Source organism: Buteo buteo, chromosome 16 (genome assembly GCF_964188355.1).
Source record: "Buteo buteo chromosome 16, bButBut1.hap1.1, whole genome shotgun sequence".
NCBI lineage: Eukaryota > Metazoa > Chordata > Aves > Accipitriformes > Accipitridae > Buteo > Buteo buteo.
The window spans coordinates 7095915-7120548 of record NC_134186.1 but is presented as its reverse complement, the minus strand read 5'-3'; the positions used below and the strand labels follow the sequence as shown (position 1 = coordinate 7120548).

The window sequence follows — 24634 nt, the reverse complement described above, 5'->3', positions numbered from 1 at the left end:
TTGCCTTTTTTTTTTTTTTTTTTTTATTACACTGGGTTTTAGCTTCTTCATTCTAAAAGTTTCACTGAGAACAAGTGCTTACCAAACAGAGAGGGATGAATAAACTCCTATTAAACTAAGAATAGCAATTCCCCATCCCTCATCCCCCTCTTCCCATGTATCCAAATGGATGAGGAGAAATATATAGGATTGCATTACCTCTGTCATTTTTGGCTTCCTGGAGCTGGACGGGACAAGCCTGCCTGCCTCTGGACGTGGAGCAGTAGCCATGGTGTAGGTTTCCTTGCTCACTTTCTGCTTGGACCTCAGGAGGGACAGGGCTGCTTTAGTGGATATACCTGGAAGGTTAGGATTATACAAGCTAATACACCAGCTGGCATACACTGAAGACCGTCGATCAACTTGCTGGATATGATTTGGCTTTATGTAGTTTAAATAGCACCAACTGACATTAGTGGTTGTGTGGAGACTGGGGAACTGAAGTACCTTCTTTGTATCTGTACCTTCTCGAGACTTCATTGCACTATGAGTGACCTCAGACAGAGGTGCAGGGCTTGGAGGGTTTGGTGGAGACTGCTCCACCAGTTCTTTGGAGTCTTCTTTCTTCACAGGTTGCAAAGGTGCCTTGCTGAGGAACTGCTTGCCAGCTGGCTGCTTATACTCTTCCAGTGCCTCAAAACTTGGAGAACCTGAATGGGACACAGCTTGCTGCAAAGTACTTGGGATTTCCTTTGGCTCTGACTGCTCTAAGGACAAACTAGGTGGTGTTTCAACCTCGACCCTGCCTTGGCTTTCTGTAAGAAAGTGAGATTTATCCTGCTTTTTCCCTTCCTCTGTTGCACTGGGTGGCTTCACCACTTCCAACTTCTCTTCCGCTTCAGACACTTCCTCCTCTTTCACTCTCTTCTGCTGTTGTGTTTCCATTGTAAGCTCCAAACTACCAGCTGGAGAGAGCATCCTTTTGCTTCCACCAACTGTTGATGGGCCTCCTTCCAGTCCAAGGACACTGTCTGATGGGGAGGTGAGTGGCATATAGGCTTTTCGTTCTGGTAAGGGTAAGGGCACTCTCAGATACGGGCTCTGGAAAAGGTTTCTTTGATCCTCTGTGATCATCTGTGCCAGATCAAAACCTAGACCATGAACATCAGCGCTACAGACCAGGGTACCCTTTGGCTGGCGATCATCAAACTTCGGGAGAACAATAGAAGAGGAACTGCACTGGGATTGAGTGACCAGAATCTGGGAAAGCGTTGTGTACATCGCACTCCCATAGGACGGCATATTTGTCTGTATGCGAACAGGGACAACAAGTGACACCATTGGGTCTGACCGCGTAGGAACAACGAGCTGAGATGTGGATACAGACACTGAAGGACTTGTGCAGGTCAGAGGGTGCAACCTACTGTCCAAGCTATATTCTGTGCATGGGGAAAGACTGGAGGTTCCTGCTGCTGGGAATAAACTGGATTTGATCTGTGGTAAATGTCCACCAGATTCACCTGGCAACTGGAGAGCAAACTGAGACTGAAGAGGCAGAAAAAAGGCTGAGGGGATCGGTGAGGAGCCAGGGTAATGCACTGGCAGGAATGAAGTATGCTGCCTGAACGGCACCTCGGCAGGGTGAGACATTAACGGAGGAGCGATATGAAGTGGGCCTGGGTGGATGAGAGTTTGCGGGAGAGGCAGTGGTGGGGTCTGAAATATGGAAGGAGGAATCTGAGGCATGGTGAACTGAGCAGAGAGGATGTCGGACATAGTGTGTGCAGCAAAGAGCTCTGCAGACTGCCCTGGCTGTGGCAGGAGATGCTGGTAGGGAAAGATAGAAACTTGTGGGGACATGAACTGCTTTTCATGCAGCGTTAGCTGTGGTACAGGATGATGAAACACTTGCAGAGCTTCTGTGTATGGCTGGGTATATGCTGGCTGAGGGCTGTCTTTTGGCTGACTCTTTTCACTTGGGTAAGTACCATGAGAGGGCAAAGGGGATGAAGATGAAGGCTGATGGGGCAAACTTGTTGAAGGAGATTTACTTGAAGAAGGAATTGGATCTTCTGTCTCTGGCCGGCCTGTTGGGGCTGAGTCTGGTTCATGCTCTGGGTGTCTAGTGAGGGATGCCTGCCTAACTAGAAAGCATTTTCTTCTCTCCTGTGGAGCTGAGGAGGCTGAGGGGCCGGGGGTTGAGGCAGGAGTGGATGACAAGCTCCCGTAGTCAAATGATTTACTGCGGGTCTCTGACATCTGGGAAGGATGGGACACATTCGGTGTCTGCTCAGAAGCAGATCTCCTCATTTCCCTGGAATGATGATGGTGGCTTGGTACCATCAACATATGTGAGCCAACGCCAGGAGGCTTTGGGTGGGATTCAGAGGGCTGGCTAGTTGACTCTGACTTGCTGTGATCTTCACGATCAAACGAGACAGAGTGGCTGGAGCCGTGGGATATGCTGCTTTCCTGACTTGGGCTTCGGGTGAGAGAGACTGATTCAAAACTGGACTCTCCAGAGGACTGAGCCATTTCTGCCAGCCGCAGCCTCTTCTTTTTTGGTGGGAGTTTCTCTGCAGGGAGCTGAGAAAGGGTCTGACTCCTCTGCGGCCATTGAAATTCCTCTGTTTTCTCTGGCTCTTTCGGAGGAGGCTCTGGCTCCGTTTCTGGTCTGTCAGGCTCTTCTGTGACCAGAATCTCTGGGACCTGGATGTTGGGCTGGCGTACCAGCTTGGGCTGCAGGGAGTGAGGCGGTCGGCTGTGCTGGGGTGTCGGCTGAGATGAGTACTGTGACAAGGGTTTGTCTTCTCCTTCCAAGCTGCTCACTTGCTCGATAGAGTCAGACTTCTCAAAGGAGCTCGTATGCTGGATGACGGAGATCTCCTTTGAGGTTGTTCTTCTCTCTTTGCCCTCTGCACTCGAAGCTGGTTTGGTATTCCTGGAATGAAAGCTGGCACTGACATCAGAAGGTGCAGATTTACCCGGATCTGCTGGTGACTTAATGGATTCACGGGTTAGGTTTAAAGTGACATCAGATGATGCTGGGTTTGCAAACTGAGTCCCTGGCCCAGTACTGGAGGAGGGAGTGTCAGACAACTCGAAAGCTGGAGGCTCCTCATCATCACCAAGACTCTTTTCCTTTCGTCTTTTTCGGAGCGGGGTGAGCTCCAAACTGCTCCCTAGCTTGTAATGCATCATCTGGGGCCACGTGTCAGGATCCGCAACACTTTTCTCAGTCTCTGAAGAGGTATGGGAAGTGGAAGAACGAGGCTTTGAGAGCTGCAGTTCTGAACAGTAGTATTTCTTATGGGCTTCATAATTGTCCCTTTTCTTATACCGAGCACCACATACGTTACACTCGTACATGAACCCTTTAACTTTCGGACCCTTCCGTGACTTTTTGGTAAGATCGCTTTCCTTGGTTTCAGGCTCCTCAGGAGGTTTGGAAACAGTTTCTTTATTCGCAGAGCTAACCTCCTCCGAGACGTATTCTACGCCCAAAGGTAGCTCAATAGCTGGTTGTCGTTTTAGCATGCGAGGATGGGAAGAAAACGCTTGACTGCGGCTTAAGACTTCAGGCTCCATGATGTGATCATCAAATGAATAGCTACCTCGAAAGGTGTGTGGGGAGCTTATAGTGCATGCAGCAGAAGGCATTGAGTGGCTTCTTAGGAGAGGCACTGTCTCTGTGGCACTGTGGGATTGCTGAAGTGACAACAATGATTGTTCGGGCTTAATTTTTTCACTGTGGGATGTCAACACTTTTGATGCATCCAACTGGCTACTGGAACCAGACTTGATATCAAACTGAAATGGTTCTCTATATACACCAGACTTTGGAGATTCAATGCTGCTACGTCTAGATAAAGAGCTTCTTCTAGGCTTAACACTATCTATTTCACTGGTATCTACAACAGCTTCATTAATTGTAATTAGCTTAGTGATGTGTTCAATAACCTGTGTTCTAGGCACAGATAATGGTACCATACTAGGTTTCTCTTCAGTAGACAGGTGCGGAAACCCCTGGGTTGTGTTTGCAGCTAATGCTGCAGTCCTTTGCCCAATTCTACCACATTTCCCAAAAATAATTTCTGCATAAGATTTTGCATTAGTATTTGGTGGGCTGATCTGCTGCTCTGCACTTTCTGATCTTGAGAAGTAGCCCGACTCAGTACTCCCTTTGCTCCCAGGGCTCAGGAAAGCTTGCTCATCTATGACCTTCTTCCGTTCGCTTAAGCGGAGTGCAAGCTTCTGCTTTATAGTATGGGTATCTTCAGATTTATGGCTCAGAGCATGGTCTGACGATGGCTCCACAAACTGGGTGCTGTCCTCAAGAGACTGAGACATACTGGAATGAGACAATGAACACCGGTCGTGGCTGGAGCCTTGGCTCCCTCCACTCAGCAAACTACTGGACAACAGGGTGTGCTTCTGCCTGGGTGAGAGCTCTACCGAATGGCCTGACATCGCACCCGTCTCCTCCTCAGAATCTGTGCTTTCTCCTTCTGTTGGCTCTTCAAAGTCCTCCCCGCCAATTCTTTCCATTTCCAAGCTTGATGGATACATCTCTGCTCCGATCCCTGAGGCCAGTCCAGCTTTTATTCGATGAGCATGAGATTTCCTATGTTTATACAAATTGCTCTTAGTCTTAAAAGAAAAGCCACATGGAATGCAAGGGTATGGCCTCTCACCCGTGTGTGACCTGATATGTTTTTGGAGCACACTTGGCTTCGCACAAGGCCTGCTGCAGTACTGGCAAATATATTTGCCTGGCTTCTGAGGTTTCTTTTCCTTCTTGTGCACTTCCTCAGCTTGTTTTAAGGAAACCTGTGAAGGGCGAGGGATATAGACCTTTTGAACGGACGGCATGTCCTCTCCAGGAATGATTGGTGAATGGGAAGGTAAGAGCTGGCTGTGGTGAGAATGAAGCCCAGGTGATGAAAAGGAGCCAGAGGGACCTGGTCTTACTGGATCAACTAGCTGCCACGTGGGACCTTCAAGGACATGCTCTGGTTTCCCAGGAGACATAAATGCTGGTGACAGTGCGTGCTGCTGAAGCTGCGAAACGTGGGGAGGATGTTCAAAAGAGGAAGGCTTAGGTTGCTTCTGATGTCCAGTCTTCTCCTGAGACTCCTCTCTTGGAATCGACAAAGAACCAGAAAAGTGCTGCTGCGATATGATATCTCGGAGAGGGGTTCCTTGCGAAGAAGCAGAGCTGCCCTGGTACGTAGCTGTGGACGAAATACTGGCTTGGAAAGCCTCTCCTTTGGGAAGCCTCTTTCTTGGACTTTCCTCAGCTTTTTTTGTGCTCTTCTGGCTTTGTTCAGGATCCATGACCTTAAAAGGGTCTTTGAATGCTATTTTGGGAAGGTTTTGGCAGGCTTCATTTACGAATAATAAAGGTCTCTTCTGTAGATTCCCTGTTTTGCCTGCATTTGCTATGAAGCTGGAGCCGCCAGGAGATGGTTGTTGATTTAAGATTTTACTAAAGTGTCACTAGTTGCTATTTGATTCAAAAAAAAAAATGTTTCAAGGTCAATAAAGTTCACATTGGTAACACATGACAAACTACTTCAAAGAGAGAAAACTTTCCAAAACTTTTAGTCCAAATATTTTCCTTGTGAACTTGGTTAAGGCTTTAAACCTTGCCATTTTATTTCAGTTGACAGTGGCAAGCCTTCAAAGTCAAGATGCAACCCACAATGTGTCTCTTGTTTGTTATGCAAACCTTTGAAAACTTGAGACTTTAGTGCTCATCTCATAATGATCTTTTTTTCCTGTGCAAGGAAAATAACACTGAACGGTGTATGTCCCCCTGTGTCTTCCTTCTGTTCCACTTTTGAGTTCAAAAGCCTTGGAAAAGTATTTCCCACATTTCTGTAATTACATCCGAAAGAAAACAAACAGAAAAAATTACTTTAGCATTTGTATTTAAGTAATTAAATGCTGCTATTCCTATAGAGAATAACAGTAAATATTTTGCACAAAAGTAATTCAGAATAACTGACTGAATGTCTACCATTCACGAGACATTACTTTTAATGGTAATCTAAATATAAATTGTACTAAGTCAAACCTCAGGGACTCATGCTCAGTTTAATGCACACATAACCTGGCTCTGTAGCAGTGACAAAAGACAGTAACCTGAAACACAGACAGTTTTGAAAAATGTATGAAATGGTTTCAAACTTGAATTCCTTCTAATCTCCTGCAAACTTTTATGGTTTTACAATTTTTATAATTATATTTCCCTTCCAAACAGACTACACAGTAAAGCTGACTAAATACAAAGCACTGCCTAATGCAGCACATACATTCACTGACAAATAAAAAGCAAATCTTTTCTGTATAAAATCCGCTCTTAAGCTTGCAGTAATCTTCAGTGTCATTTACAAGAATAGCAGGTAAAGAGAAAGCACACACACTCTTTTACTGAAATGTTGCCTCTTTAATTTCCTGCCTTTTGTTACCAAACAATGGTGCAAATCCAACTTCTAAAGCATGCATGTATTTCATACAGGCGGGATGTCGAAATTGGCTGTCTGTAAAGGGGAACCCTTCTTACAATGAATTTGAATGGGAGGCTCTATTAAACCTACCACCCTTGTCAGCAAATACAGCTATTAATGAGACACTTGGGGAGGAAATACTCCGATTCCACTGAAATAAGACAGCATCACCAAGAGATGGAATAGAAAATGGGTGGAATACTCCTAAGGAAAATAAAGATGGTGCTTTTAAGTGAAGCAAATTGATACATATAATTTACAATGAGAAAAGAACTAGCTTCCTTCTTTACGAAGCTATTAGCCTTAGGGTGCAGTGCCTTGCTATGACAGAATTGCGTTGGTTTAATTATGGGAAATTGCTCAAAGCCCTGCTGCTTTGATCTTGCCCCATGCAGGGGGAGGGTGCATGGCTGGGGCTGAAGTGTAAACCCGGCAAAACAGGGAAGCACAGGGGACTGAGATTTTAGGTGCACAATGGCCTGACTTCATGTTGAGGAGCAACAGTGAAGAACCAGCAGAAGAGGTTGGTTGTGTTCAACATGAAGTCCTCCAAGGATTACCCACTCCTTATTCATTCCTACAACCCTGTGGACTCTCCACATTCAATGAGAAAAGAGAGACATGGAGTGTAAGGTAACTTAGTTTAATTTAGCAGAGTCTGAAGATATGATAACACCCTAGGACACATCATGACCAACTAGACTTTACAAAGTGGTTAAAAACTGTCTATTCTTTGGATAGGATTGATTTCACCTAACCTTAGATGGCCACAAGTCAGAGTTCAAGTCCTTAGACATGACTCCCTATACTATCACTAAGAGAGGCAGGCACCAATGAGGGACCCAGCGAGGGCAATGCATCCCACATTAAGGTCTCAGTTCAGTGAGATTATTTGCTCTGAGACGTCATCTCTTATTGACTGGATTAGTGGCTTACTTGGCCACCTGTGACACCCACATTTTAGGTAAATATACAGAAAATCAGTCCTATCTTTAAACTTCACCTTCCTTTTCCGCAAATATAGGTTCTGCTCCCCTCCAGCATGAGCTTCACATCTTCCCAGGACCTGCAGAGCACCTACACTTGTCCCAACTTGTTAAGAATGGTGCCTCATGTTTATGGGCTCATTGCTATGAGAGTAATTCCTTACATTTTGAACCCCCTTTTTAGAGAGTGCTGGCTCCTTGATGCTGACTAACACTGACCGTGGTCTGGGCTAGACTTAGACCACTGTACTTATAGCACAGAACTTACTCAAGATCAAAGACAATTGTGGAGCTGATTTATCATGTTGATTTTTGCCCAAGATGCTGTTCTTTGCCCCACTCATGACACACAGAGCATATTAATTTGGTAAAGTGGATTTAAGCAGAGACTTTTTCAGCAAGCGCAAAGTGAACACTGCCTCCCACAAACTCAAGCACTCACATTTAAGAACTGCCAACTCAAGAATGCCTGAAAAACATTTTAATACTGTGTCTTCTCCTATAGGCTCCATATCCACTACTAAGTGTATAATAATTAGGGTTGTGAGGAAGCTTCCTGAGATGATTCAGTATCATCCCAAATGTTCAGACCATCCTCAGCCTCCTCTGATGAACACATGGGCCCCAGCTGATTTTGTTAGAAGCTCTGCAGAAAAGTTAACATTTAAAGAATTGGTCAACAAACAAGCACACCTGCTGCCTACAGCAGTGAGCACAGCCATTCTGGGGCAATTCAGGCTACTTTCTACATATTTTTTCCATTACTGGAAATGACCCCTGGAATGGCAATGGCAAAAGATAATCCTTCTAGCTGGATGCAGTTACTCCAGACTGATACCTCTCACAAGGAAAATTCAACAGTGCAAAATAAAGTGGCAGAAAAAATGAAGTCCACCCAGCTAAAAATTGTAGGAGGGTTTCTCCCCTATGAACTTGGAGGCATGGTAGAGGAAGGGAATGAGAGCTCCCAAAAAGCTGGCTGCAGATGCCTAACACTATTCTGCCCAGCTCAGATACAACCTAGAGTAGCTAAGGAGCATCTCACTGCATTACATCAGATAAGAGATCTTGTTCCTGCTCCTCTCTCTTTTGCCTGATGCATCCCTCCAGCTGGCAGAGACAAGGGGCCTGGCACGAGTCAGCCCTCCACAGAGCTCCTCTGCACACAGACAGCTTCCGACTGGCTCCTTCTGGAAATGCAATGGGACTAACGCGGGTGGGAAAACCAACTCTTGTTTTATCTTCCTCATTTTCCTTCCAGTTTCTATTCTCTTTACCTCACTCAAAATCTATCTTCAGACTTCAGCCTTTTAATATTCATTCCACTTTCCCAATTCTCCCCTTTTTCCTCAGAAAAGGCACATCTTTTGCTTTTACTTTCATCTCCTCCTCCTCATGACCCAAGTAGCTTCTTCTTTGTCATGTGTTATGCCTCTACTATTTTTGCTTATCACTTTCACTTAGCATGTATTCTGCACTGTGTTCTCTGTAGAACAGCACAACAGCAGCTAACGCACAGCAAGGCAGTGCATGGCATTGGCACAACATCAGCAACTCTTTAAGAAAAAAGTCACATGGATTTTATGGCACATGGTTTCCAGATGCTAACATTGCATGTCTGTGGCCAAATCCAAAGTACAGGCACTAAAACTGGGGATTCCAGCTATTATTTCTATTCAAACATAATTTCTTAGGGTTTTACTTGAAATGCAATGGAGCGAACATGAACAGAAATGCCTGTTTTATTTGCAATGACGGAAACAAAGGCTGCCACCCTGATGAAAGAAATCAATGATAGAATTCCTTCTGATTTTAATGGGACCAGAATTTTACCCTAAAGCCTGAGATAAAATGCTTAGAAATGTTCTTTTAGAAAATCACAACTGTTGGTATTTTGAATTACCTTATTACAGCTGAAATGAATTCCTGCAAAGAGGCCCAGGCACAGTCTCTCCCAATCCTAAACTTCATCTAAGTCTTCCTAAAGGGTTTGAGGAACCAGTGTCAAGCCTTAGGTTGGCCCCTTTGTGCCTGGGATTATCACCACATACATGCAGCCATGTACCCAAACAAGCTCTTTACCATTGGATTTGGGATTGAGACCCCCCATAAGTGGGAAGAGAAATGCTGCAGGTTGCACATGACACCTGAGCTCCAGGTGGGAACATCGCTCAAAAGACATTTGAAGGCATCAGGCCTTTCTCTACGTTGTGGTTGGCCTCCAGAATTCATTCCTTTCAAGTGACATGTGGAAAACTGCAGTGCTTGGCTTTCTGTCTCTTGTCTTTTGTTTCCAGGACACTGAAACATCTCGTTACAGTGGATCCTTAAAACCCCGTTGGTGGCAAAACTCTGCTGTTTGCAATATTTAAGCAGATGAAAGGATTTTCTCTGCTGTTTGGTCCTGTCCCAGCCAGATTGAGATCCAGTGTGATGAGTGGGAAGCTATTACAACTCTGCCTTTTCTATACTATTCCAACCACAACAGCATTTTCTTCTATACACCAAATTTTAGCCTGTTTTTAAGGATGCCAGGCTTATGTGAGAATGCCTGGTGTGCTAGTAGAAAATCCGCCTGTTTATTCCTTGTGATAGCTTTTCAGCCATTTGGCCAATTTTAACCAAATTTAACCAATGACCAACATATTTGACATATGTTAAATATATTTTAAAATCTTACAAGTTTTGTGAAAGTGAGTGAACTAGGCAAAGCACAAGTTCCTACTTCTGCTCCTCTGAGGGACAGGTACAGCTCCCTTCTTACTGGCAGCCACTAAAATGTCCTGTCTACAGAAAAGCCACATTCAGCATTTACCCCTTTACAGTCTACAGATGAATCAGTCTGAAGAGACACATCTGTGGGAAAACAGATCCCTGTTTTCAGTAGCCCACAACGTTCCTCCGTTCTTGCAAAAAACCTGCATGTCCATGCTTTATAAAAGCAGATAAGGTGATGGGCAAAGCACAGGGTGGTAGGGCATTCTGCTACCTGGAGATCATGGTCTTTGCAACTAGAACCCAACTGTAGCTTTGAACAAAAGGGCAGATGCCACCTTAGACATTTAAACTGATTTATGACGGAGAGCGATTTACAATGCAAACAGCGGGCAGCAGTAGTAGATCTCCTGTCATTACCTCTTGTAACTAGACTCAGTAATATAAAATTCTACTGCAGCACTGGGAGGACTTGCCAGGCAAAATTTTCTCAAATATATTGAAGAAAAAGCAAAGTAAACCAGACAAACAGAAAAGCAAGTCCTGTCCCCAGGTTGAGGCCACTGAAAAGGGCAATGCACACATCCAGGATAAGTCACTAGGGAAAAAACAAAGATTACTTACAGTGGATTTGGTAGTCTGTAATTTTGACGGTGTCTCTCTTTTGTTTGCCCACGATTTAATTCAGTCTGTAAAAGAAACAGCACATTGGAATCATAATGCGCGTTTATTAAAATGCCATCTCAGCAGTGAGCACGCAGGACTTGCATCAGGTGCCCTGATGGAGAGGATTGCTTGGTAACCGAAACAGTACACAAACTCAGTCCCAACAGCTGGAGAAGCCCTTGGTGACTGCATTCACCTCCTTCAGCACATTTACCCTGATGGTGACGTGCACGCTCGTAGAAAACACGCTGCCATGGGGTATTCCTCCTCCTGGATGAAGCTGCAAGGGAAACCACAGCCTGGCTGGTGTCAGCCACGGGCAGATGCAGCGCACACAAGACAAAAGCTCCACACCCTAGCATGGATTTCACGTCTGCTCAGATACTGAGTATTCAGATCAGCACGCAGGTGCAGCAGTCCTTCCTCCAAAGCTCGTATTTAGTCCCGAGTTTTGCATTTAGACGACCTTTAGTTTTAAGTAAACCATTCAGTTCCTCCATACTTACCTTCCACAAAGCTCCTAACACAGCTGAATTGATCTGCACATGAGTCAGGTTTAGATAAGGGAACACAACATTCCAAATTAAGATCTACTTTAAAAAATGACCCTGAGTACGGACCGTGCTCTGACTATACTTTATATGCAAAAAGACACTTCTTTCACAGACAACAAGCACTGCAATTCCACAGGAGAATGTATAGTTTCTCCAAGCTGATGTCCCCATCACAAATCCTGTGTCCAGTGGCACCTGTGCAAACCACTCTGCAGCAGAGGGGTTTGAACCTGCCACCAGAGCTCAGCTCAGAGAATAATGCAATCAGGACTAAACGCCTCTCTATTCCCTTCCTACATGGTCACAGCATTTCTGAACCACTGAAGGAACAAAGGGTGGCAGCACCTACTGCTTACTAAAGCACCTCCAGAACACAGTTCTGATTGCACAGAAACCCTGGTTTTCATAAGCAGTTTAAGGTCTCTCAGGCTTTGTGACAAATTTGTGAAAGCTTCAAGGGGCTTCATGTTCAGAGACCGTAACTCCTTCCACAACTGGCTGCTGCAGGAAAATCTCTGACGTTACGGCTCACGTGCCCAAATATTCCCAAAGTTTTGAGCTTCACTCCTGCCACCTTCTTCAACCTGCCTTCGACCCCAGCTTGCTGCCACCTTGCCTTTTTATCATATTGTGTCCAGTTCTGGACTGCACCTTCCTTATCGCTCCAACCTCCTGCTACCACAGACCTCATCATGCTAATCAGGCCTCTACCTCCCCATTCTTTTCCTTCCCCTGAAAACACAGTGCTGCAAGCCCCAGTGCCATTCCCTTGTGCCAATACCAGCTGTGTAAAGATGAGGTTGAGTGGGAAACCACCTCACCAGCCCACTTCTCCCGACAGCAGAACCCCTGGGCATGTGCCAGGACATCCCAATGGACACGTGCACCTCTGTACACAGACATCAATTCCGACCAGGCAGATAGGGACATAGAAACATCTAAAGAAGAATGAGTTTGGAAACTAAACACTTTGGCAAGCAGTCTCCTCTCACCTGAGCATGCCCAACCACAGCCATAAGAAAAAGGTAATTTTTTCACCACTTAGGTTTTCATTCCAATTTTGCCACCCAGACTCCCAGAAGTTGTAAGGTCAGGAAGAACAAAGCAGCGGATGGATGGCACTGCAGTGCCTGAATGCAGCCCTGTCTCCTCCCAAGCTCAAAGTGGAAACAAGTTGGTGAAGTGTCATAAACTCCATTTGAACCTTGCAGCCACCGCAAACCCTGGCACAAGGAGCACTCATTTGGCTGGGAAGAGGGATGAAATTCCACCTCCCTTGAGGCCATGCCTCCTAAAATCCAGCCAAGTCTCAAACAACAACTCAAACCACTTAAATCCTGTTGGTATCTGAAATCAGATGGTGCCTCCATGCTGTGTTATGAACGCAGCATCCATAAGAGAAGAGGTGCTCCCTGAGTCACTGTGAAGCACATGGTGATGAAATGCAAGACTTGACCCTCCTGCCCCTTAGGAAGCTGGATGCCACCGTCCCATGTCCCAGCTTACTGTCCCAGCCCCATCACCAGTGTGGTGTATTTTTGTCTTTCCAGATAGGGCTGGCCCACCCTGCAGCCAGGAGCACAGCGGTCACGAGTCAAAGAGAGGAGAAACAAATGGGACCTTCACCCTGCAGCTCTATGTGATGGTGGAGAGAGGAGCACACCCTGGGTCCTGCTCCCACCTTCAGCGCAGCACTCGGAGTTGTGCTCTGCGGGTGAAGAGCCGTGGGCTGGACAGACTCACTGCTGAACTTTGTGCACCAAGAGACCATGGGGTCACACAGCTATCTCTTGCTCATACCCAGGGTCGATGAATGGTTTGGACCCAGCAATGAGCTATTTCCACAAGCCACAATTTATCCATCTGTGAGTCCCAATGATGCGCTCAGTGTCACATAACACAGAAAATAAATGCTGCCACGAGCAGCTTACACACTAAGAGAGGAAAGAGGGGATGTGCTCACAGGCAGAGGTGAGATGGATGTGAACAAAGCAGGGAGATGCACATCGGCATTGCTGCAGAAAGAGATGTACAGCAGTAGTTAATGCTGATGGGCTCTGCAAAAGCTCCTAATGTCCCTGTGCCCATTGCTAGCCCACAAAGCATCGTCATGTCCATGGTGCCTGCTCTGGACAGCCAGTCCTCAGGCCACCCTCTGTGTAAGAAATTCTTAAACCACTGCCAACAATGGCATCAAGCCAATTATGAGAGCAGCTTCTAGACTGAAGGGGCTAAGTTGTGGGGCTCTTCAGTCCTCCCCTCTTCCCCAAGGCACCATGAACAAGCAGCGCTCCTCTTTCCTCTCCAACATCTGCTTCTGCTGGAGAAAGGAGGACTCTGCTCTAACAGGAGCTGAAGTTCTTCTGAGTGGGCATGTGCGGCTAACATGGGCCAAGAACAGCCCCGTGCACGGGGGCAAGGGGACCTCCATGCTGACTCCCAGCTCACCTTCCCCCCATGCTCTGGGGTGAATGCTGCTTCCCTAAGTGGGTACAGCTGATTGAAAAAGTAGTGACAGAAAGAAAAAGCACATCCTCCATTGCTCAGAGCAACACTTGGGACTGGCAAAAGATCTCTCCCTCTGCTCCTCCAGCTCAATGATAAAACAAGTTGTATCCATACGAAGTGTGAATATCGCTCAGGCGGTTCGCCTCCATCTGCAGCCCCCTCCTCTCTAACCCTGCTTCCAGCGGGTGTCCCACACCGTACTTACCCCACCGCATGCCCCCGGTCCGCTGGCAGAGCGGGGCGAGGAGGCAAAGCACGGAGGGGAAGGAACAAGAGCCATGGGGGGAAAGGCTGCAGGCATGAAAGGGCTGCCTAGCGCTGTCAGTGAGAATGGAGTGTACGATTACAAAGGTATGGGATGGCTGTCCCAGGGAAGAACCCACCATGGTGCAGGTGAGCAGGAAGGGCAGCTCAGCGGGAGGCTGGACGTGCTCCCCAGGGAAAGCCGATTGCTCGATGTGTCTGAACTTCGCCACTGCCTGAGCCGCTCAGTGCATTCAAACCCTGCCCGGCTGAAATGCACCTGCCAGATCCCCCTTCTGTCCAGGGGCAGACGCACAGAGCAAGTTTTATTCTTTCTCATTGGCAGCTGATTGTTAGAAAATAAATAATTTCTTAAAATAAGGATTTTTTTCTTTCTTTCTTTTCTTTTTTAGGAAGCAGCAGGTTTTTGTTTTAAAGCTACAAACTCAGGCATCTACCAACACGATTCACATGTTTGATTCTTAAACCAATTTCACACGTGCAACATCTGCCGAGTTGCTGTGGACTTGCCGAGGGGAGAAGGCAATCCAGTGCTAAACTCAAGTGACTTGGGTTCAATTCCCACTTCGGTTACACATTTCCTGTGTGAAACTGGGCAAGTCATATCATCTACGGTCCACATTAGTCCCCATTTCTAAAACGGGGATACTTCCTTATTTCACAGATGTGCTGTGAGTCATCCATTAATGTCTGTGAGGCCCTCAGATACTACGGGAAGGGAGAGACCCACAGAGATAAACAGGGATCCATATAACTAGAAACAGACGGGAAGACATCCAGGAGACTTTCTGTGCTCATGAAAAAGTGTAGGATTGAATGCTGTGCTTATTAACTTCTACTTACACCCCCCATGGTTTCAGCAGCTTCCCTCCTCACCTTTCCAGGCAACAAAGGACACTGGTACCTGCACCACGAAGAAGGCAGACAACTAAAAGCAACTCTGCATTTTGCCAGCAAGGCATATGCAAAGGATTAATCTATTTTCATAACATAAAACAGTTTTTCCAGAAAAGCATTTGAGTCGGAACAGAGTAATTATTGCAAAATCTGCATATTTTAGAGCTAAATATTCCCAGAAATATCACCATTGAAACTAGAAGGAAAAAAAAAAGCAACAAGCCCTGTGCAGCCTGATCACCACTAGAAAGCCAGAGATGGAGCAAGGCTCTCTGCACCACAAACCCAGATATGGCAAAAGGCAGCTGAGAGCTCCCTTCCTCCTGGTCACACTCGAAAAACGCAGAAGACACAGCAGTTTCATGCTACCTTAGAGCCCAATACTCGGCTCTGCCCCATCCAATGCAAACTTCTGGTATGGTTTTAAGGCAGACCCAGCTCTTGCACACAGTCTTGTGTGTGCTGCCTGGACCAGCTCACGGCTGCTCCATTTCCACCATTAAGCACAACTGGGAAGTCAGGCTCCTGCAGACAGGAAGGGCACGCCAATATACCACTCTCATATTCCAGAGGGTTTGTTGGGTTTTTTTTTTATATTTGTAATGAAACCAATCCTGTTTTCTTGCAAACAACACTCAAGAAAACCAAGTTCTCTTGCAATGTTTAAGATGACCCTCAAGAACCATTCAATGCTTGTGACTGAAGAGGGATTACGAGCATCACCATCACATCTCCTCCAGAAGATTGTAAAAAATCTCTGCTGCTTTCACTTCTCACACACTTACTGGCGCAAGAAAGTCATTAGTAAACTAATATTTTGAAACTACTGCTGCATAATGATTCTTTCAAAATTAATCTGAATTGAACGCTCCAGACCTGCCAAACCTAGAGTGGGAAGCCAGCTATCGGCGAGATGGTGATTCTTTCCAAGTTAATGTGTCTTGCATACAGCTAAAGCAGTAATTGCCTTTCCCCGATAGTATGTTCCCCCTGCTGAGACTTATGGTTAAACTCATGTATTGAGAAACCTTCCAAAACGTTTCTACATAGTTTCAAACCACAGGAGTGAAAAAAAAGAAAGGGACAACTACAGTTCAGATGGAGTTTATGATTTCTGCTCAATCACATAATTGTAGGGTGAATCAGTGGGGAATGAGGTTTTAGTCAATACCACAGCCCCTGGTCTCATGGCCAGCAGTCTTTGTAGAGATCAGCTGAAAACGGTTTCCCTTGACCCACCCCTGACTTATCGATGAACCTTGCCTCAGAGACTGTCTTGATTTTCTTCCATGGATAGCACACAGCCATGTCTGGACAGTCTTGCTGAGCACAAGAGTCGCTGCACACTGGCTGCTCACTTCTCCATTTGCCTTGTGCAAAAGCCAACCAGCCAATGGATAGTGGAGGTATGATGCAAAACCCAGGCAGATATAGGGAGTGTCTCGCATTATTTTGCTGTTTGAGAAGCAGAATGTTGCTTCAAGATGAAGCTTGCCCTTCTGCAGAGAGTGCACACAAAGCCTAGACACTGAGATGGAGTGAATTTCTTCCATGTCACAGGCCCTCAGGGTCGGAAAATCCATCCTGGTTCCTTTTATTTACTGGTAAAAGAGTAGGCACAGTTGCTCTGAAGTTGGAGTGTGGAGGTTTGTATCTGCAGCTAGTCACTACCCTGCTTCTCCTGCCCTGAGGAACTGACTCCCCTCACTGTCTGGTGAACTCAAAGGTTGGGACGGAGCAGAAGGAAGCGCACTACGGGAAGTTGAACAAAGAGAGGTGAACCACAACGGAGGTCAGTCTGCCAAAATGTTAAGAAGCAGATAACAGGCCAACTTTCAGACATCATACTCAATGTTGTCTCATAGCATGGGGCTTCAGTTTGAAAAGACCTGTGAGCAGCCGCTGGGACAAGGAGGGGGTCCCAGCCAGACCCATTGCACCCTTGCAGCCAGGGTGGTCTGCAGACCTGCAGCAAGTCAGACAGAGCACAGGTCATGAAGTTGCCGTTTTGCATGCGTAGGAGTCTGGGCTCACTGCACACATCTTGTCAAGCCCTATGCAAATACATACCAGACCCAGAACCCCGCTGCGCTGCAAGCAGAGTACATCATCTGTATTTGAGAACCAAAATTAATATCACGGTAACACAGCAGTGATTTTAGCACTCTGTGAAAAATGGACCCCAAATCATCTACCAAAATAGAAACAAGTTTGTCCCAGAACTTTTCATATTTCCTTTTATCCTGCAATGATACACAGCAAGTCCCATGTCCTGGCTCCTATTCACACACCTGGACTGTGCTGTCCTTAAGGGACCAATTTGGAACCTCTTCTCTCGTTGACTTCAGCAGAACAATTAATGGAGTAAAGGTTTACCCAGCAGGCAAGTCTGCAGCTACGTAAATTAGATGGTCAGTTAATCACTATGCAAAACAGTACTGAATGACAGAAAAAAGACAGCAGCAGCAAGGAAATCATGACTGTGTGTAATAATGAGATTAATTCCCATTTCTTGTATTCAGTGTTTTATACACACAGATTTTACCACCCATGATTTAGACCCCACACCAGACTACATAACTCATATCATTTCGCTTCGTCAAGTACAGAGAGAAAGCTCTGCGAAAAGGTTGTAACTGTGCTCTTTTCAGATTGGAGCTAGTAATAACTCGTTTAGCCTTCCACAGCTCTCCACAGCAGGGGTAACACCAGGGACAAGCCTGCATGTCCTAGCTTCTTGCATGACGCTCACCGGCTGAATTAATATATTTTCCTTTCCAGTTTATCTTGCATTTCATGGGCTTCCTGAGAGTAGTATTCCTCTCAGGCTTCACCAAAGAAAAAAAATTTGGAAAAAAAAAACCCCACCAACAAGTGTCATGGGCTTGTTAGCTGTATTGTTTAACTCAGCCTCTGGTTTTCTAACAGTTGGTTACTGCAGGAGTCGAAATCATTCCACAATAGGGAAAATGAGGAATTTTGATGTATTTCATTAATAGAAGAAGAGAGCGCTACTTGTGGCTAATTGCAGAAGTGACCAGAAACAAAGCACTGATGGAGTGTTCAGGCAGCGAGGCGCTGCCTTGACCAAGTGCTAGTATGGGCTGCGTACCATCCTGCCCCATGGAGAACTCATCCTTCTGCCATAGTCCAGACGAGTTTGCCCTAAAGATGTACTTGCAGGACACAGATGGGTCAGTGATATTGCCTGCAGGGCACAGCAGGTTTGTAGGACTGAACAAACCAAATGAGGAATTTGAAGACAATGAAAACAATAAAAAGAAACTTTTAACATGCAAATTCCATCTCTGCTCCTTGATAATTTTACTCTGCAAGCTATTACACAAACTGCTTTTTGTCTCATTAACAATAAAGCAGAAGCAATTAAGCAAAATGCAATAAAACTTAAGCAAAATAAAATTAAAACAGACTCCAAGATTATTGTATCATCTCACTAAAATGACAAAGTGACCTTTCAAGCTGACATCACAAAAAGCTGCCAGTTTGCTTTGAATACAGAAGCAAGGAGAAGAAATGCTACAGAAAACTTCTCTATGCAAACAACATCTCTCACTGGGACTGTAGGTCGCTGGTGGCTGCGAGCTGCATTATCATTCATCCCCATGCAGAATTACAGTCCAAGCCCACAATAAGGCTCCCTCTCTTTATACAGGCATAGCAAAACGGGGCAATGAAGCATCCACTCCTGAATACATTTGCACCTTTGTGTATATCTACATATACGTCAAACTATGCAACAACATACAATGCTCAATCAACTCATTGCTTTAATTGTCAAAACAGAAACAACTGCTGAGGTTTTACCAGTTTTGGTTTGCCATCCTTTCAATGTCAGCATATACATAGACCCAAACTGGCGCCCTTTCCTCCAATGACTCAATTTTTTTTCCTGATGAATTAATTTGTGCAAGATTACACAGGAGTTTCAGTTTTCCAACCTTCAGATACACAACAGATCTGAAAAAACAGGTATACTTTATGCAACATGTTCCTGAGATAGTAGAACTGGGCTGCAAAGTGCCTTGTAAATGCACTGTCCCCCAGCCTGCAAGGGGAGCAGCTCAGAGGTGGCAAACAGAAACCCTGACCTAACACCTGAAGACAACACGATGGTCTGCCTCCTGATCCAGCCACCTCCACCCACCCTCACCCTCACTGCACACGCACTTCCAAGGCCCTGCAGACAGAAGGGCATCTTGCCGTTGGTTTCTGTAATCCATTGCTGTTAGCAGAGGAAGATGTTCTGACAGCTGCTACTGGCTGACACACGGGAAACAAACCAGAAACCAGCCAAGCTGGAAGCAGGAGCAGCTACTGCCCGAGCCAAGGCTCTGCCGTTGGCAGATGTAGCATCTCGCATCCTGTCTGGATGGGACAGAGAGGGACCTCTGCCATAATTCACCAATGGGTGGCAGGTTCCTTTCTGTAATATATTACTGGCAGCCCAAGTCTGGTGTTCATACTTTGTTTTGGCTAGCCCATACATACTTACTTTTTTTTGTTCTTTTAATGTTTTCTGGTTTATACTTCAAAAAAAAAAATCATTAAATATCTATGGGTTTTTGTCATTTCCCTCTCTGAGAAAACAAAGTAAATTTACAGGTCTTTAGCAAACGCTTGGAACACGCCAAGGGCTGCATCCTTCCAGAGTTTAAATGCCAGTCACTGGTAAAGGTGAGAAGCATTTGAAAGGCAGCCAGGAAAATCTGGAGTATCACATTCGACATGTACAATACTGAAATAAGCCAAAAGCATGCAGGCCACAACCTCCAGAGCTCCTCGCAGAGACGACTGACTGGCCTGCTCACCACAGCATTCTCCCACAGCTTCAGCAAAACTAACACATGCTCAGCAGAAAGTTTCCACAGAAAACATGAAAAGCTTTGCCCTCTCAGCTTGCTGATTTTTTTCTCTCTCCTCAAGGAAAGAAGAGAGGGATCAAGGCTGATAAAGTACCCCTGCCATGAAGCTTGCCATTGCTCTGGCTTTAGAAAACACGGTGCTGACACAGGACCAAAGCTGAGGAGCTCTCTGCTGAATCAACCCCACAGCTCTGCCTTGCTAAGCCATCGTCCCAGGGAGCTGCAAGCACAGAAGGGAGGAGACAAGAGGAAAGCACTGATCATACACAAAGGGAGCAGAAAGAAGTCACTTTTTCCCAATAAACTGCAATATCAAGGCATGTCAGAATGAACCTATCTGTCCTTAATTCTAGACCCCTCCCCTCAGAAAAACCCAACCGCAAAAGCCACCATAAAACAGAGCAAATGCACAGCCACACTGCACACCCGCATGACATCCCTGGTGATGGGAAGCAAACAGCAGTGGGCAACCTCCCCTGCCTGCCCGGCTTCAGTAAAGGTTGTGCGCTGCTGCCTCCAGCAAAAGGATTGAGTTATAAACCTGGTATAAGCACAAGAGCCAAACAGAGCCAAAGGATGAGAGTTTTGCATTGCAGGCTCTTGCTATTGGTTTTGTAACTCTGGTAGGAGCTCCGTCGGAGCAGACCCATTTCTCATGCCACCCAGAAGTCATGCTACTTCCATGCTACCCAGGGTGAGTTACCAGTCTGCATAACTGCAGTTCGCCCAGAGGCTCAGAGCCAGAAGAAAGCAGCTTTCTTCTCCATGTAGCAAAAAGCAAGCTTGTATTTTTTGCCTCGCTTCCCTGGATCATGGCATACCGGGTGGGTAATCCCTGCTGCTGTGAAGAGTTTGCATCACTTCAGGTCATGACCTCACCGGATCTCACTGGCTACATCAGGATCTGGAAGACGCTGGTATTTTGCTAGAGGTCTGCAGGGAAATCCAGGCGGAGATTCAGCAGACGGCTTCCCTACCCAGGAGGAGCAGCTACATCAGTGCCCCCAGGCCAGGAGGTTGGCTGAAGTTTGTGATAGAAATCTGAGGACCGATCATTAAAGAGCCTATAAGCCCTTCTGGGCAACCACAGCCTGAAATTCCCACACTCTGTTGGACAGGAGGGTTTCCTTTCCTTGCTGCCCTGCAATACTGTGCAAGGTTGCTGCATGCTCTCGCCCAGCTGCCCTCTCTCCATGCACAGTATTCCAGCATCAGAAGTGATGCATTGAGTTAACCAAGTTCCTACATGCTCTAATATCCAGTAAGGATAGAAGATACTATAGAAATATAAATACATTATTAATTCTCTGAAATAGGATGATGCAAAAGCAGGATCTAGATGGGGGAATTACTGCATCTGTCTGCAGCCCCTGACAAGAAAAAAAATAACCAGTAAGAGCTCTTCCAAAGTAGTGCGTTACTTTCTGGACACAGCATCAATACACAATGCTGTATTATTCCTGTCTGTATGTTATTTAACCAAACACAAAGAGGAGATGCTGAAAGATTTCTGTTTAAGTGACAGTGAAAAAAACCCTGGAATCTCAGTGGAAAAAATTCAACAAGCAAACTTCCCCCACCGATTCAGGACCAAAGACAATGGAGTTTTTCCTATCGTCAATGAAAAGAAAGCCAGAAAGAGAAGAAAATGGTCCTTTTATTCCCTACAGCCAAAACCAGCTTCTGATCCTATCACCAGATTGGCAACCTCCTATTTACAGAAACAGTCTTGACTCGTTGGCAGCATACATTGAAATTCATTTCTATTTTGTCACATAACAGAAATGGTGAAAAAAAAAAAAGAAACCCATATTACACACACTGAGCAAGTGCCTGCTTGTCCCCAATGCCACCCTCATCTTGAAAACTTCCTTGATAAAGACTTTGCTGTGTTTTTGTTACGTGGCGGGGGAATTGGTAGAAGAGTCAGTTTAATTAACACAACTTTTCTCAAGATAAATATTTTCTCAGACATTGCGGAGCTGCTAAAACACCATGCATTGGCAGCTGGGCAGATGGAAGCAGATCTACTAATGAACTCAGAATCAGCTGCAATAGATGGTGCAGCTCATTCAATTTCTCCTCCCCAGCAACGTGCCTCAAACCTCACTTTGAAAGGATAATATATATATTGCAGATGTCTGTGCACACACACACACACACACATATATGTACATTAGTGATTCCAAATTACAAGCTGCACAGCTCTTTGCAAACAGCTATGAAGGGTGTGAAGACACGTCACTACTGGAAGACCCTGGTGTTCCTCAGCCCAATGGCGTGGAGGTTCAGAGGGAAATGTCACGTTTTAGAGTTCTCATACTGCCAGTAAAGGCCAAGCCAAGTCACAAAAAGCAGAAATAATTTTAAATCAAGATATACATTTGTTTAACAGGAAAGAAAGAAAAAACATGACTGAGTTTGGAGGGAATGTTGTTAGCTTTGTAGGAAGAAAAGAATCAAGTCTGGACAGTGTTTGCTTCCTTGTCATCACAAGCTCTACAAACTCCCTTGTATGCACATACAAAAATATACCTTATGCCAGTGAAACGAAGGGGCATTTAATGAGAACCAGAATGTGTTTTGGTTAATTTCCAGGTGATTGGCCTCTTATTAACAGATACTTCTTGTAGATGAATGCAAATATTTATGTAGGAACCCCATCGGCTGTATGTCCACCTATTTCTGTTTTTCCCCTCATAAACCTGTTCCTCGGAATCCACAGCACCAGCAGTCACTGGGGGAATGAGACAAAACCCAGAACAGGATTTTCCATGTCTTCACCACTCTAGACAGGATCTCCTCCGCACCAGAGAGTCTCAACTCTTTTAGGTCCGATTGGATTGAAATATCAATCAAAAATTCCCCATCCCCAACTCCTACACAGAGATGCAGCTAGACCAAATATTTGCTCTAGCATCTGCTGCTTCCAATGGACTGTTGTGGCTCTATTGGAGAGCTAAGGTGGTTTTGGATGGGGAAGCTGCTCTCCACTTTGGTGGGACAGATTTACTGAGCGTATAGCAATGGGGCAAGACAAAGAACAATTCTTTACCAAAATGAAGACCTGGAGACTTCTGCCTGTGCCTGAGATATGACAGGCATTCCTAGTTTTAAAAGCCAATTTAAAAACCAAGAAGCCTGGTGCTACCTTGTCCTTTTCTTGCTCTGAGTCTCCAGGCTGCTTCAGACAATGCTACTTCCTTACATTTTCCTTCCCTTTACCCCTGTTAAGGTTTGAGAGCTCCAAACAGGAACAAACCTCGGGATGCAGACCTGGCGTACAAAGCCATACAAGTCCACCACACCACCTAGTCTGACAGCTGTAGGTCATGCATGGACTTGGAGTGAAGGACAAGCAGGAGGAGCCACCCCAGAAGAATCTGCTCTATGAGACTTCCAGCTTCATCCCACTCCCAATCAACTGTGCAAAACCATCCAAACTTCACAGCATGGGAATGGCCTTGGTCTTCTTCGTTTGGGGCCACCTGAATACGTCAAAGGAAGAGCTCATGTGTGAGATTTCTCTTTGCTATATCCACCTGTTTACTTTTGTAAGGCAGTTACTTAGACAACCTGGTATTCATGAGAAGCAACTCAAGTTTTGTGACTTTTATTAGTATTTCATTGGCCACTGAAATCTGTCCAGTGAAGGTACCTGCAGATGGAGCTGGTGAATTGAGACGTGACACTGAGAGTCACCATTTTTTGTCAAAAGCAGATGGGAAGTTACAGAACTTACCGCAAATCAAAGGGGAAGGGATCTTACGTATGGTCTAACCTACTGGCAATATTTCAGCGGAAACTGTATATGCTGCTATCATATTCACAGACTGGATAATTTATCCTAACTTATCAAAGCTGTAAGCAAAATGACATCTTAATGTACATCAGGAGAATGAGACCAGTGACACAAACTCCACTTTCTAATCCTAATAGACTTATGGAATTTGCTTCTAATAGCTAATGAATTAAGAATCAACCAATTATGTGTACATTTATTATTATGCTTCTAATGAAATAAAGTGTGAGTTTCTGTTTAATTAGAAATGAGCTCACGCTGGTGACCAGAGACACCTTTAAAATATCTTTGAGCACTTCACAACTGAGCTCATCAGGGCTTTGAGTTGGAATGGCATTAAGGAAATGATATGAAGGTCAAATATTAAAGATTTCAAGGCAAATAAATATTTTTCAAAGCCTGGTCCCAGAGCCCCAGCAAAGCAGGTGGATATATCTCTGTGCATAGTCATCCAAGAAATCTGAGATCATATTCTGTCTGCTTAGCACAGAGCTCAAGAGAAACTAGTTAGGCTTTAAAACGTTTATTTGGTGATATTTTTAAAAGAATTTAAATGTCTTTGGCAAGAAAAAATGGACAAAGATTTTCATTAACACTTCCAACCTGATTGTTTTCTTTAAAAGCAGGTTACCTTTTTCTAAGAAATTAAAATAACAGATCTTAAACCTGCAGAGAACCTAGATCCAGAAACTACTCATGTGCCTCGGCTGCTGATCCAAAAAGCCTCCTGCTTTGCAAAGCCTCAGGAGGAAGAATGCTTCAAAAAACCTCACCTAAGATGAAATCTCTAACTGATTAAACAGCTAAGAGATCACAAAACCCCCTCATTATTTTAATGCAAGCAAGAAATTCTTTGGTCAAAGACCAC

At 45.2% G+C, this 24634-nt stretch overlaps 1 protein-coding gene across 3 annotated transcripts in view; it reads right to left on the bottom strand.

Moving 5' to 3' along the window:
- The window catches only part of HIVEP3 (HIVEP zinc finger 3), a 272631-nt gene that overhangs the window by 62576 nt on the left and 185421 nt on the right, over positions 1-24634 (bottom strand). For all 3 annotated transcript variants that reach the window (XM_075047703.1, XM_075047702.1, XM_075047704.1), the window contains 2 exons: positions 10817-10881; positions 199-5859 (listed from right to left, as the gene is read on the bottom strand). In XM_075047703.1, coding sequence (XP_074903804.1) covers positions 199-5316 — 5118 coding nt within the window. In that variant the 5' untranslated portion in view covers positions 5317-5859; positions 10817-10881. The remainder of the gene's footprint in view (positions 1-198; positions 5860-10816; positions 10882-24634) is intronic.